This window comes from Salvia miltiorrhiza, chromosome 5, assembly GCF_028751815.1.
Source record: "Salvia miltiorrhiza cultivar Shanhuang (shh) chromosome 5, IMPLAD_Smil_shh, whole genome shotgun sequence".
In the NCBI taxonomy this organism is placed as follows: domain Eukaryota; kingdom Viridiplantae; phylum Streptophyta; class Magnoliopsida; order Lamiales; family Lamiaceae; genus Salvia; species Salvia miltiorrhiza.
Window position 1 is genome coordinate 19,476,013 of NC_080391.1, and position 16,036 is coordinate 19,492,048.

At 33.8% G+C, this 16,036-nt stretch overlaps 3 protein-coding genes across 4 annotated transcripts; 1 reads left to right on the plus strand and 2 right to left on the minus strand.

Moving 5' to 3' along the window:
• Positions 1 to 342: 342 nt before the first annotated feature.
• Positions 343 to 3,182, minus strand: LOC131025617 (uncharacterized). Its single transcript, XM_057955415.1, has 2 exons — positions 2,941 to 3,182; positions 343 to 1,174 (listed from the first exon to the last, which is right to left on the minus strand). Exons 1-2 carry the CDS (start codon positions 3,180 to 3,182, stop codon positions 343 to 345), a joined length of 1,074 nt encoding a protein of 357 aa, XP_057811398.1.
• Positions 3,183 to 6,729: 3,547 nt separating this feature from the next.
• LOC130986583 (ricin B-like lectin R40G3) lies at positions 6,730 to 8,597 on the minus strand. 2 transcript variants are annotated; one of them, XM_057910032.1, is made up of 4 exons: positions 7,954 to 8,597; positions 7,760 to 7,882; positions 7,057 to 7,285; positions 6,730 to 6,976 (listed from the first exon to the last, which is right to left on the minus strand). In XM_057910032.1, coding segments are annotated over exons 1-4 (756 nt in total). In that variant the 5' UTR covers positions 8,356 to 8,597; the 3' UTR covers positions 6,730 to 6,974. The 2 variants fall into 2 exon arrangements, with proteins under 2 accessions (XP_057766015.1, XP_057766014.1); XM_057910031.1 differs by having other exon boundaries at positions 6,730 to 7,285; positions 7,954 to 8,580.
• A 6,896-nt stretch (positions 8,598 to 15,493) lies between these two features.
• On the plus strand, positions 15,494 to 15,934 carry LOC131025618 (uncharacterized). The gene has a single exon (XM_057955416.1). It carries the CDS (start codon positions 15,494 to 15,496, stop codon positions 15,932 to 15,934), a length of 441 nt encoding a protein of 146 aa, XP_057811399.1.
• Positions 15,935 to 16,036: the final 102 nt, after the last annotated feature.

Genomic DNA, 16,036 nt, shown 5'->3' on the forward strand with positions numbered 1-16,036 from the left:
GTATTTCAAACACCAAGTGCTCGAAGAAAAGGCTGAACCAACACAGACCTGCGTACCAACTGTTCGACCGAAGTATTGAGATGACCAGCGCCTTCATTACAATTCCGACGCAGCATATTTCCAATCCACATCCTCGCTGCAATCACATACAGCTCACCCACGCAAAAACGCAGCTGCTCAGCTTGTCTCCTCGCAGCACTCCTGCTGCCAAAAAAGATCTCATTCCCCTGCACGAGCAGCAGCAGCCGCAACCTAAGCAGCAGCGCGCTACTTGATGCGGACATAGCTATGACAAGCCATGTCCCTAGCCGAAGCATTCTTGATCTCTTCAATACCAAAGGGCTACCACCCTTCTTCCCTATTATGATTTGCCATTATATCCGCCACCACATTACCCTCCCGGAATATGTGAGTAACTTGCAACTGAAAGCTAGAAAGCAACTGGAGAGTGCACTTCCAATGAGCCACAAAACGCCAAGGCACGTCCTCTGATTTTCTATCGAGCAGATTAACCACATAAGAAGAGTCGGCTTCAATCCACAACTTCAACCAACCTTGCTCATGCGCAATGGATATCGCCGTAATAACCGCAAGCAGCTCAGCCTCAAAAGCGAATCCCTGCCCACCTTTCTCATGGAAACAACCACGAATCTGCCCCCAACTGTCGCGAAAAACGCCTCCTGCAGAAATCAAACCAGGAGCTCCAAGAGCAGACCCATCGGTATTCACCTTCATCCAATCCCCAAAGGGAGGCCACCAGTAAACGTTCACCATCTCCGGAGGCGGGGCAATTCGAGATTGAACACCAATGGCACGAGTAATAACATAATCTTGCCAAGCACTAGAAACATGACCGAGCCGTGTGAAGTTAGCTTCCATTTCTTTGAAATAAACCTTAATGAAATTCAGAACACCAGGCCCATGAAAACCAGCATTATCAAACACAATCTTGTTCCGGTCATGCCAGATTTTCCAAACCAACGTCACGATCCCCGCTTTCCAGAAGCTGGTGATTTGTGGACTAAAGTTCAGGTTCCAAGCCTCTACCAAAAAAGAATGAAGATCCACACATTCAGAAAGATACTCCACTCCAAACCAAGCAAGAAAAGAACTCCACACCTCCTTCACCTGACCGCAAGCCCAAAAAATATGATCAATCGATTCAGCATCCTGCCTACAAATACAGCAAAAGTTAGGCGTGATTAATCCACGCCGAATAAGATTATCGAGAGACGGAAGACGCCGATGAATAACTCTCCAACAAGTAATAGATCTTCTAACTGGAATATATCTCTCCCACAACCAACGTCCCCAAGAGACCTTCGGGAAGTTATGGCAATGCTCTCGAAAAGCCAGAGCGGCGGAAACCTCCCCTTTCAACGAATGTTTCCAATATCTCACGTCTCCCTCCCGCCCAATGGGGAGAGTACAAATATCATGAACTATAAATGAGGTATGCATGCTTTTATGGAATAGACGAAAAAAGAAAAGTATTTATATTTTTATGGAACAGAGAAAATATTCTTCATCCACAAAAAAAATACTCAATTTATCATTTTCATTTGTCCACAAAAAAATTATAACCTCACACGTTTTATATTTTCGTTATTATAAGTATTCCTTCACACATTTAACTACTTATAACTTTTAATATGACCTAGTATTATTTATCAATATCAATATTATTATTAATAAATGCATCACTAAATTAAATTAACTAATTTAAAATTATTACGGAAATGAAACCCCTATTCAACCCAAATAACCTACTCCCTCCATCCCACTTCAATTGACATTTTTACTTTGGGCACGGCGATTAAGAATAAAGGGTTGAGTGTGTAAAGTGGGTGGAGACCATTTATTTAATGTGCGTAGAGAAGGTATGGACCACATACTATTTTTGGAAAATGTCAATTGAAGTGGAACAAACAAAAAAGACAAGTGTGTCAATTGAAGTGGGACGGAGAGAGTATTTAGTTATAACCTCTCAATTTTATTTCTTATTTATTAATATTATCATTAATGAATTCAACCAAATTAGTCAATTTAAGACTATTATAAAATTAATTTATTAAAAACTCGTATCACTATGAAAAGGGAATGCATTTGATGGACGGAAAGAATATAATGAATATTAATTAAAAGTTAAAATTTACAAAAATTATGTACTCTAACTTTTGAATAATCAATAACTAATTTAAAATTATAAAGTTATAAATTTAATAATAAAAAAATAATTATAAATATTAGTTGAATTAATGAATCTTAATTAATAATTATAAAATTATAATATTACACTATAAATTAAAAGTAACTAGAAGATGGTAAAAACTAAAAAAATTGTAATGGAACTTATTTTTTGATTTGGGGGAGTTGGGGAGGGGGGAGCAGTGGGGTTTGAACCCAGGACCTCACTGTTCACACACAAGAGGTCGCACTGCTTAGTGTCTTCTTGGGGACAATTGTAATGGAACTTAGAAAATCAAAAGTCGGCCAGCGGATGCTATGTGGAATTCGCCTCATTTCTTGTAGACACGAACGGTAAATATGAATATTTATGTTCTGTATTGGTGTTGACATGAACCCAAAAAAAAAACATGTTTGGTTTGTGTAAAAGATAAATATTTTAGGGGTTATTGCCATAAAATACATCAAGTTTGTCAATTTTCTGATTTATATCATCACTTTTTTTTTTGCCAACAAATACATGAATTTATAACTTATTCGCAATTATCCTATCATTTACAATTTCGCCCAAATTAGTATGAGGTGGCAGTCGAATTGCCAATGTGATTGCTAGAATTGCCAACGTGGCTACCGGAGTTGCCAAATCACACAAACACACCTCTCTCTCTCTCTCTCTCTCTCTCTCTCTCTCTCTCTCTCTCTCTCTCTCACAGACACACACACACAAGTCACAAACTCGTCGTCCTCATCCACCTCCCACCAGCAGAGCTGTCCCTCCCCCCTTCGCCACCCTCCTCCACCAACAGAGTCGCCGCCTTCTCCCACCAGCAGAGGCCCCCCTCCGCCGCCCTCCTCCACCAACAGAGCTGCCGACCATTTCTCAAACGGCGGCGGCGCCCTCTGCAAAACCACACCCCCCAAATCGCCTCCTCTGCTCTAGGTTCTGCAGCCGAGCCACGCGGCGCCGTCCCCTTGCTCAACGGCGGCGAAGCCATCGCCACACTTCCTCAAATCTCCCTCAAATAATCACACACAGATTCCACCAACTCCACCTCTCCTGCTTCGATTACCCGGAGAAGGGCTTCACCTCCGACCACCGCCCCTAAGCCATCTCTAAAAAATCACAGAAAACCACAAATCTCTCTCAGAAAACCACAAATCCGGCCAACCTCTTCCCCTTCGCCTATCCGGCGAAGGGCGGCGCCTCCGACCGCTCACCCAACGTTCGTAGCCCCTAAGTCATCTCTAAAAACCCTAGGCACCAACAACCATTCTTCCCTCTTCAAACCCACGACCATGTCCGCCAACGCGACGGCCCCTCTTCCGGCGAGGGCAGAAGTCTGAACGGCGTCGGACTAAACGGCGCCTGCTGCCGCTGTTGGTGAACGGAGGGAATGAGATGGGGAAGAGAAAGATATCTCCCCCTCTTTTCCTTTTGCTTTTCGAATACATTGAATGGGTTGGGGGAAGGGGAGGCTTCGCCGGGCCATGGGTGCTAGCAGGGCCGAAGGGGTAAGGTGGGGGAGGAGGGTCAATCTGTGGGATGGGTGGGGATGTGGCAACGCATCGTCATCAATCTTGTATATTTAAATGCCACGCCCGTGCCACATAGGTTTCGATTTCATCGGAGTTATTCACCGTGAAATATTTAAAAATCAATCTTAAATTCATGTATTTTTAGGCCAAAAAAAAGTGATGATATAAACCCGAAAATTGACAAACTTGATGTATTTTATGCCAATAACCCCAATATTTTATTTATATTTTAAAGACGAATATTTTTGTTGATTTGTTTGAAGCAGTATGGGCAGGTGAAAGATAGCTAGAGGTTTAAATGTTGGAGAAGAGAGTGAAGAAATAGTGGAAGCGTTGTTTTCTATCAGAAAAAAAAGTGTAAATGGGAGCTTCTTCCATGGAGGAGTCGAGATTCAGCGTATCAATTGTATTGACCTTTGGTAACTTGCTGCTATTTCAATAACCCAATTAATTTGTTATCCGTGGAAATTCGATGAAGGGTTTATTTTATGTTATGATTTATAATTGTTTTTAATTTTTTTAAAGTAAAAATATATTAAATTTGACGTATATATACATGTGTCATCTGAATCATAATCTTTTCTAAACCTTAAAAAGATTATATCATCACTTGGAGCTTAAAAGATTATATCTAATTTTTAAACGTTGAATTTATGAACATCATCTCATTTGGAACTTGAAATACCACATCTAAATTTTGGATTGAATTTTTATCTAGAGTTTGAAAGAGTATAACTAACTTTGGAGCATCATCTCATCTGGAGTTTAAAGGATCATGTGAGTACCATATCATCTCGAGTTTGTAAAATTATACTCCCTCCGTCCGCCAAAAAAATGTCATTTTGGTTGGGCACGAGATTTAATAAAATGGTTGGTGATTTTTATGTAGTGAAGAAAGGGTTCCATCATTATTTGAAATGCGTGATTGAAATTGAATAAGAGGTGATTTTTTGTAAATGGCTAATTGTCTGTAATTCCATAACGTTTTTCAGAAATTGATTATTGCACCAGATCTGAAAAATTGACTTTTAATTCCATAACGTTTCATTTTCATCTCAAATTAGTTCGGTGACCGATTTTTCCTTACGCTGACACCGAAAAAGACATGGTGGCAACTGAAATTGACATTTGGACACATATATGACATGTGAAAAAAAAAAAAAAACTCACATCATCATCTTCCCCACCCTCCCCCACTCCCAAACCCCTCGTCGGCCCTCCCCTGTCGGCTCTCCCCTTCCCCACCCCGCCGCCGCCACTTTCCCCATAGCCACAGACCCTTTCCATCAGCCCTTTCCCCCATCCCTACTTTCGTTGGGCAGCATTAATTGCAGGAGGGCGACGAGGATTCGAGCCCGGAAACCCCTCAAAATCTCCTACTTTGGTTGGGAATAAGTTGGGGTAGGTGGTGGAGCTGGCATGATCTAGGAGATTTCATGCAGGCGGAAGGATCTGTAGTCACCATCGAACCAGGGCGGTCGCGGCGTTGCTGTTGTTCGCAGAGAGAGAGTCGACGGGAGAAAGATTTTATTTTAGGGATTTTGATGAAAGAAAAGGGCATTGCTGTTTGTCGGAGATAGAGAGCGTCAGTAGTAGTCAGCGTTGCTATTGTTCAAAGACGAAATGGGAGAATAATAGGTGGTGGCGGCAGGCGGCGCCGACGATGGCAGAGGGCGATAATGGCAGGTGGGGTAGAGGAAATTAGGGTTTGGGGGTTGGGGAAGACGATGAGAGGGGAGATTTTTTCTATTTTTTTATTCCACATGTCAAAAATGTGCTATGGTGTTAATTTCAACTGCTACCGTATCAATTCCGACTGCCACCGTGTCATTTCCGACATTGGCGTAAGGAAAAAAAGTCATCGGATTAATTTGAGATGAAAATGAAACGTCATGGATTTAAAAATCAAATTTTCAGATCTTGTGCAATAACCAATTTCTAAAAAACGTTATGAATTTACAGACAATTAGCTCTTTTATAAATAAGGGGTATTTGTAATGCTATGGTGTTAATTCCAGCTGCCACCGTATCAATTCCGACTGCCACCGTGCCATTTCCAACATCGACGTCAGGAAAAACCAACCACCGTATTAATTTGAGACGAAAATGAAACGTTATGGATTTAAAATCAATTTTCTAGATCTTGTGCAATAACCAATTTCTTAAAAACGTTATGAATTTATAGGCAGTTAGCCCTTTTATAAATAAAGGGTATATGTAAGGACAAATGTAAGAAAAAGATGTGGAACCATATTCAAAAAAGGAAAGTGACACAATCTTTGCAGACGCCCAAAATGACAATTGTGACATACTCTTAGCGGATGAAGAGAGTAACTAACATATAAGAATCATCTCTTTTGTAGTTTGAAAGATTTGTGTTATTGAGCATCATATCGACTGGAGATTGAAAAATCAAAACTGACTTATTAACATCATCTCATCTCAAACTTGAAAAAGCATAATTGAATTTTGAGAATCTATCTTGTCTAAAATTTAACAAAGCATCATTAAATATAAACTTAAATTCAATCATAACTCAAATTATCAGTCATCTAACAAATAGAACTCTAACAGCTTAGATATATTATTTATATATGTACTTTTATTCATTGAAACCACAATTAGTATGTGATTGTACTACTCATTCTCGCCAAACTCATATAATTGTCGAACCAATTTAAAATTTAAAAAAATCTTCATAATCATATATAACTTGCAACAATTATGATATACTAATAAATAATATAAATAAAAAATATAAAAAAGTTAAATTCAAATTATATATTTAGATATCATACCACCAATGAAATCATTTTGAATTTATAAACTAATATCCGCAACCATTTGAAACTCAATAAAAAAAATATTTACCATACATTTTGGTTTCAAACCAAGTTATAGTAATATCCCTATTACTCTAATTTAAAATATCTAAAAAGTCAAATATTATTTGTTACCGTAGTTAATTATGTATCTGAATCAAAATTCAACAATACAAAATAAGCGTGACTCAATCTCAATAAGTTTGATTGGTAAATACATAGATACAATACAACACAAGGAAACAGATGGATTACAAAGCAAGGCATCCCAAAACGAAGCATATTATCTCAGCAACCAATGTTTAAATACAGAAGAGAAGAGAAGAGAAGAGAGAGTGGAGCTGAAGCGCAAATGCACGTTTATTTCACACTGATAACATACCAGAAACACCAACCATGTTTATTCACATCCACTCAAGATGCTGCAAATCCTACACATCCAACGTCAAAGAGATGCAATCAACACCACATAACCCTGTTCTCATTTGATGTACAAGTGAGAAAAACTTACAGTATGGGACGATCTTCCAACGTTGATTAGAATCCTTCTTCCACTCCCAGAGCACGATTCTAGTGCCATCGTGGACGCCTCCATGGTTCTTATCACCGTTGAAGGCATCCACGTTTAGCTGAATGTTATTCACCATCCGTATCGTGTGATACCCATCCCCTAAGTCCTTGCTCTCCGTCCACAGAATCGATTCATCCAGTTTGTTCGAATTGTAAGCACTCAACTCCACCTACACTCAATTCTACATATTAGCCTTCCACAATTCACAACTTGTGTTTTTGTATGGATATTCAGCACAATAAACCAAACTTGACACCCGCATTAGTGGTGCAACATCAATTAGCATATGTAATAAGTTACGAGCTTTTCATTCACAACTAGTAAAAAATCTTGAAATAGTTTAACTAAAGTGAGGTCATACTTTAGATGGAAATCTCCAGTTTGAAAACACTTTATTACCCAGTATCAGATTCTCATCTTAGAGTAGTGTTCAATCAAGATGGAATGTCCAGTTTGAAAATAGAGTTTTTTTATAACCTAGAGTTTTTAGGTTTTTAGATGGAATGTCCAGTTTGAAATCAGCTTATTACCCAGTATTAGATTCATCTAGAGGAGTAGTGTTCAATTAAGAAGCTCATAACCTCAAATTCACCAAAATTCATAAAAACAAGTATATTTGGAGAGAGAGAGAGAGAGGGAGTACAGGTTGAGTGGCGCCGACAGAGTGCTTCATGGCCTGTCCAGTGGCTTTGTTAACCAAAGCAAAGCTTGGGAAGCCCTCTTTGTCCTTCACTCTCGTGCTGTACTTTTCATCTTTTATCCAGTGCTGCAATTCATCAATCAATTTCCATCAATGAATTTCCAGAAGAAGAAAAAAATTAAAAATTCGAAGCGCACCTGCAAAGGATCGGCGGACTTGGAGGGCGCGAGAACAACTTTGCCATCACGAATTGTCAAGGAGAAATTGGGCTCAGCCTTACAATACACCCTAACAGAGGGTTTATTGGCCAGCTCGTTGTGGGTGGACGCCGCCGGAGCATGATGGGGCGCCGCCGCTGCCGGAGAGTGGCTGGGGACTTGAGGTGGGGCGGGAGAGTGGCTGGGGACGTGCGGTGGGGCGGGAGAGTGGCTGGGGACTTGAGGTGGGGCCGGAGAATGTGAGGTATGGGAGGTGTGATGAACTTGAGGATTGGGGGCGTTGACGGTGTGAACTGGTGGGGCAGGCCCAGTGTGATGAACTTGCGGCGGCGGCGGATTGTGTTCTTCTTCTCTGCGGGTGTTACGGTGGCGGCCGGCCATGGTTTGTTTTTGCTGTGGTGCGGATGGATTGATGAGAGAGAGATATGGATATAAATAATTGATTTAAGGTCGGTAGCGTGCGTGGTGTGACGCTGTGAGTGGCCGACAGATGACAGATAGGCGTAGCGTTAGGTAGGATCTCCATCTCTGCAAATTAATACTACTACTATTCTCGATTCCTCTAATTCTCACCGCTTCTACCCAAAATTCAAGAAAGCTAACAGTCAATCATACCTATAGAAATACTTTTTCTTTATTTTTATTTTAGTCACATATCTTACTGAGGCAGCACCCTAGTCTAGCCAAAACCTTTTAGTCATAGAAAATTCTAACCATACAAATAAAAATATGAAAATAATAGCATTTCTGACTAAAATACCCTTTTAGTGTGTAACAATATAAAATATACTATTACACACTTTTTAGAAACAAAAAAAAGTGTGTAATAGTGTATTTTACACTGTTACACACTTTTCGCAGTTACACACTTTATGTTATTACACACTTTTGCGAAAAAGTGTGTAACAGTATTAAGGGTATAATTGTACATTTATGTTATAAAAGGCTAGTTTTTCCATATTTTTATTTGGGTGGACATTTTTTCCTTTTCTTATACAAGAACAGCTAATTGAGTCCATTAACTCTATCTTACTAACCTATTTATAGGAACAAGTATTATCTTTATAATTTTCAATGAATCTATTCTGCACTCACCGAATACATAAATAATTTTTATTAAAGAAATAGTATATACTTTAAATTTTGATTTAAATTATTTTTAATTAATTTAACTTGATGTAATAGAGTTTACGTTATATTAATTTCAACTATATTCGTCAATTAAATGTTCATTTTTTGCTAGAATAATAAAAATACTCTTTTATATAAATTTTGTACAATTTTTTATATTAACGGATAAAAATTAATTTAAGATCTCATATGCCATATAAGCATCATCCCATCTCAACTCTATAAGACCAGAGGATCATCAAAAACTCGAAAGACAATATTTAACTTTTAAACGCCAAACTTTTAAGGATTATCTCGTGTGGACCCTGAAACAATATATCTGACTTTTATGCGTCAATTGTTTGAACATCACTATTTGATAATTTAAATATCATAACTTACTTCTAAACATTATTTTCATTAGGAGCTTGAAAGACCAGGACTGATTTGTGAGATTATACAATCTGAAGCTTATAAGATCATAACTAACTTTTAAATATCATCTTGTATGGAGCTTAAAAAACCATAACATGATTATGTGCATTATCTCATTTGGAGTTTAAAACACCATAACTAACTTCTAAACATCATCTTGTATGGAGTTTGAAAAAACATAACGTTATGTGCATCATCTCATTTGTAGCTTAAAATAGAATAACTGAATTTCAAGCATCATTTCGTTTGGAGTTTGAAAGAATAAAACTGGCTAGTAAACATCATCTTGTTTGAAGATTGAAAGACCATAACTAAGTTTTGAGAATCATGTCGTCTAAGGCTTAAAAAAATTGATACGAGATTCAAATTATATTATATCAATTTATTTAGTATTTCAATTGGTAAATTTTCATTAAAAAATCAATGTGAGATGAGAAGATTTAGATAAATAAGAATTAATAAATATAATTTTTTTTTGAAATAGGATAGATAAAAATGCAAAAATATGTTGATGCTACATAGGAGTATTCCATTTTTTAATTATATATGTGATGATATTAATATTATTATTGTCTCAAACCCATATATATATATATATATATATGTGTGTGTGTGTGTGTGTGTGTGTGTGTGTGTGTGTGAGATACCAATTAATTTCTTGAATTTATTTAAATTTATAAAATATGTACATAAATAAATAAAATATAAATCAATAATTCGTTAATAATCTCGACAAAATTTACACGAATAATCATCTCGTTAGTTACTCCAAAATATCTCTATCCTTAAAAACTTCTGGATTGAATGCAGTATGCAGTATACTCCCTCCGTCCCATGAAGCAAGACCAATGTCTTTTCGGCACGAGAATTAAGAAATTGGTATTTTGTGTATTAAGTGTGGTAGGTGAAAAAGTGAAAAGGTGAATAAAGAGTAAATTTTTTGCTACTTTTAGAAACTGGTCTTGCTTCGCGGGACATACCAAAAAGGAAACTTGATCTTGCTTCATGGGACGGAGGGAGTATATTGTAATTTTTTTCTTTTCATTATATCAATTTTTATTATTGTAATTTTTTTTATTTTTTTCATATACATTTCAAATATATTAAGTTAAAACTATTTTTTAATTATATTTATAAATATGATAATTGAGTTGATATCAATTTTATATAAATATAAAAGTTTAAAGTTTCCCCTGCATTGCACGGTGTGCAAATGCTAGTATTACTTTAAACCTCAAATTATTTTTACACTATCAATTATATCCTTAATTATAGATTTTTTTTTTTACAAACCTTGAATTATTAATTTTGTATCAATTGCACCACTCGTCTATGTTTTTTTTTTTGCTCTGAAAATTTGACGTGACTCTGAAACTAAATATTCTATAATCTATATCTATACTATATTAAAAAGGCAGTTTCCAATTTGAAATCAATTTCAAATTAATTTCAAAATTAAGTTGCAATTTTGTAGTTATAATAAAATTGAAGGTTTATGTTTAAACTATATTTTCCTTTTTGTTTTCCATTTCTTTAACTTCGTATTTATTGTTTTATTTCTTACCAAAATTATGAAATTCGATTAATTATAAAATACTTATTTAATATACCTATCAAATTAAAGATTACGATAAGAGCTTTAATTTGATATATTTTATGTAAATATTTGATTTAAAATGTACAAATTAAATTTGTTTATTATAATTTTATAAATTTCTCTCTCCTCTCTCATCATTTTGAAAAAAATGTATTTTAAATTCTTTTTTATTAGTATTTTTTATTTTTTTTTAACTTTTTTTTTGCTTTTCATAATATCAAATTTTATAATTGTAAATTCTTTTTTATTTTTTTATTTTTTAATATTCAATTCAAATATATTTAGTTAAAATTAATTTTTATTATATTTATGAGTATGATAATTGAATTAGTATTAACTTTTATATATAAAAAAATAAAAGATATTTTCTCGTGCGTTGCATGGGATGGAAATGTAAGTTATATTAAAAAGATAATTCTCAATTTGAAATCAATTTCAAAATTGAATGGCAATTTTGAAGTTATAATAAAATTGAAAGTTACTTTGTAAACTATATTTTTTTCTTTAACTTCTTATTTTTTATTTTATTTATTTCCAAAATCGTGAAATTCGATTGGTTATAAAATATTTAATATAGATATCAAATTAAAGATCACGATAAGAGCTTTAATTTGATATATTTTATATAAATATTTGATTTCAAATGTAAAAGTTATGTACTTGTTTAAATACTAATTTTTTTTAAAAAAATCTCTCTCCTCTCTCATCTTTTTGAATAAATTTATTTTGTAATTATTTTTTATTAAATTTTAGTTTTTCTTGTCTTTTTTTTACATTTCATAATATCAAAATTTATAATTGTGAGTTCTTCTTTATTTTTTTATTCAATCAATATTTAATTGAAATATGTTCAATTAAAATTTTATTATATTTATAAGTATGATAATTAAATTAGTATTAATTTACTATAAATATAAAAATTTAAAATATTTTTCCGTTCATTGCACGGGGTGTAAATGCTAGTTAAAATTAAATCATTTACTTAGCTAGACATCTTAATAATAGATCAAAATAATATTTTCAATAAAAATAAAATTATTTATTTGACAAACTAATTAATTGACCAAATTTAATTGGAGGTGCAAAATAATTCAGGGATGGGAAAATACATATTATATCTACTCCATTTATATATGTTCTCTAGTAATGATAGACTACTATAAATTTGATGTGGTATTGGAGAAGATATGGATAAAAATGATTAAAAATAAGGAATAGAGAAAATCGTATAATCATACATGTTAATTTTTTCTAAGAGAAGTACATTGATTTTATCTTACACTATCAGTTTAAAAGTTTATGTTTCATAATTATAATAATCTTTCAAATATTTTCTTCTAATTATTTGCTCAAATATTTAGCATACGGAGAAATGCAATTCTATATTTCTTCAAGTCATTTACTTAGCTAATTAGTATTGACATCTTAAAAATTGGTTAAAATAATTTTTTTTGTAAAAATAAAACTATTTTTTTAGAGAATAAAACTATTTATGTAGTCAACTAATGAATTGATCAAATTTATTTGGAGGTGCAAATACTTGAAATATGGGAAAATACACATTGTATCTAATCATTTTATATATGTTCTCTAGTAGGCATAGACTACTATAAATTTGATGTGGGATTGGATAAAAAATAATTAAAATGAGGACTTGAGATGAATAAAATTAAAAAATAGAGAAAATCATATAATCATGTCAATTTTTTCTAAGGGGATACATCAGTTTAAAAATTTATGTTTCAAAAATTATAAAAATCTAGCAAATATTTTCTAATTATTTGCTCAAATATTTAACATATGGAGAAATGCAATTCTACAATTCTTCAAATTACGCCAACTTACAATTTTGTGAACTTAAATATTTTTTAATTAAAAAAATCAATTACTTAGCCAATTAGCATTGACGTTTTAGTAATTGATAAAAACAAAATTTTCAATAAAAATAAAACAATTTATTTGGCCAACTAATTAATCGACCAAATTTAATTGAAGATGCAAAATAATTGAGGAATGAAGAAATACACATTATATCTAATCCTTTTATATGTGTTATCTAGTAGTCATTGACTACTACAAATTCAATGTGGGATGAGAGAATGTATAGATTAGAATGATTAAATGAGGATTTAAGATAAATTAGAATAGAGAATAGAGGATGTGCTACGTAGGATCTTAAATTAAGGGGAATCCTTGAATATGTAATCTATTAAGCCCACGTTTGGTTAGATGTTTTTAGAGGTTGGAAAGTGAATCAAGTAATTGAATCCATTACTTATTGTTTGGTTTGGGTAATGAGATAATTATTACCCTTACTTGAGGGTAACCCAATCACCCAATTTGTTACCCCTCAAAATAGAGGGGAAACAAAAAAAAGGGAATCTCTTACTAATGTTTTTCTTTCCATTGTTACACCAAACACTCAATAAAAATAATAATAGTTATTGTTACCATTCCACTCATTTATTTGATTCCATTCCCTTTCCATTCCTTTATTTGAACCAAACGAGCACTAAATAATAGATAGATAGATTCGTCTCCTATAAAATTGAGTGTATAAAAGCAACAGATCTAATTCGCCTTGACCCGACCCGTGATACCATGTTTTCAAAAACAAAAGCAAAAATAGTGTGGTGTAACGTAATGCACCATTTTTTTCAGTATTTTTTTAATTATTTTTTCGTTTATTTGCATTTCCTTTTCTATTTTTTCGTTTCTTTCTACCTTTTATTTTCAACAGATTTTTTGTTTTCTTTTTCTTCTATTGTTTTTGTGTATTTATGCTTTTGTGAAATATTACATTTCTTCATATCAATAGTTACTTTTTCTTACGATAATAATTATTTGATCAAATAATTAAAAGTAATATTTTTGAAACATTACTAAAAACTATTTTAGTAATGTTAAAATAAATTGTTTAAATTTATTTTAACATTTAATAGGTGAAATTGACATGAAGTACTAAAAATTGCCTCATTTTCAGCTTTTGCACATATTTTCAACTTATAATTGTACAATTTTCTTACACAAAAACCTTTGTGTAAGAAAATTATAAGAACTTTTATAAAATTTTATGCAAACCTATCACCATCATATATTGGTACTTTACTTTAATTTGAATACATTCATTGTATATATATTTTTATAAAAATGAATATTTTAAAAATACATGTTATGAATATGATTATTTTATCCTATTAACACCATTTTTGGTATCTAGATTTCTTTTCATCTGTTCTCAAAAAAAAAAAAAAAAGATTTCTTTTCATCTAGTTAATTAGTTGTGGAATTATGATTGACTTTAATATTTGTGATGTATATCCTGATTCCATATAAACTGAGTGACTTGCTATTTGAATGTTATAACTACAAGTTCTCCACTCCAACATTAGTCTAGGATCGAGTATTGCATCATCACAAATTATTAAGGAAGCTTCAAATTAAGAAATGAGCTCAAGAGTAATTACCCCCAAGTTAATTTCACTTCATTTTCTAATTGCCAATGGGTAAAACAATTGTTTATATTTTAATCATTGTTCCAATTTCATATTTTCTTGTTGATAATTTCAGCTAGTTTGGCCATCGTGTTAACACTTACATCAACAGTCAAATGAATTGTTTGCTGTCATCTGTTTGGATCACTGATTTCCTCAATGACTCAGACGAAGAGATATTGTAAACAAAGATTAGTCTGACTAATACAATATCATCTTCCCTCTCAAATGAATTCATTTGCAGTCGCCTTGTTTAACAAATAAAAACTCTTTGGATATGCAAATAAATAGGGATTTTATAAAACGCTAGTTACGCAGTAGATTGGGGTCTATGATGAATTAAATTGGATATAGAGATAGATGGGATGGGATTAAGGGGAAAATTAGGGGCAACCAAGATTCACTCAATCGTGATGATGGGATTAATAAATAATAAGTATTGTTAATCTTTTACTATATCTTATACACAATCGGATTATATATTCGACTCTTCTAATTATCTTTTTGTATGAGACTATAACATATCAAAATATCCAATATCCTTTGTCTTAATATTTTATTCAAAACAAACACCAAAAACACATGACATTCCCTAAAACATAAATAGCTGCGATACTAACTAATATAAGCATGATATTTATGCAGTGCTTAAGGGATTCGGATCCACTGACTTGTTCAAAACATTTTTCTCGATCATCCAAAGCTCACAAATTCAACAACCCTAATAATCCAAGCATGCTCTCAAACTAACTCTCGAGAATGTAGTGTTTGTGAACACCCTCTCACTCTCTCTCACACACACAACACGCACAAGAGCATACAACATCGCACCATCAGAATGCAGAGACCACACCATTTGCACGAACAAGCACTTTAAATAACAATGGAGTCCACGAAAATGGGACTGGTACAAGAAAAGTGGAAATCTGGTGTGTTGAAAATGAAGCTGGTGGCAGAGATACTCACCGGAAGTCTGTTCTACGTCGAGGTGGGAGCGGATGCCACCGTGGGCGACCTCAAGAAGGAGATCGGGAAACAGGAAAACCTACCCGGGGATCGCCTCATTCTGCTGCTTGATGCTGAGGAGCGTTACTCGTTGGATAAAGACGAAGCTTCTCTCAAGGATTACGGGGTTGAAGATAGCTCTCACATCTACATCTTCTTTCAGGACAACATTGCTGCTTCCTCTGCTTCTCCTTTGACTCCAAAGGAGTCTACAAGTGTGGATAATACAGATGAGGCTGACGAAGATGAAGCTCCACGCCATGAGAATGCTTCAGTTGAGGCTAATGAGCCTTCTGCCTCAGTTGATCAAGAAGAATGAGTGTTCAATTCTTGACAGAATATAATCTTAATAATTAGTAGTCGACTCGACTCTATCACACGTTTTTCACCGTTCCGTTAAATAATATTTAGCCTTAACTCC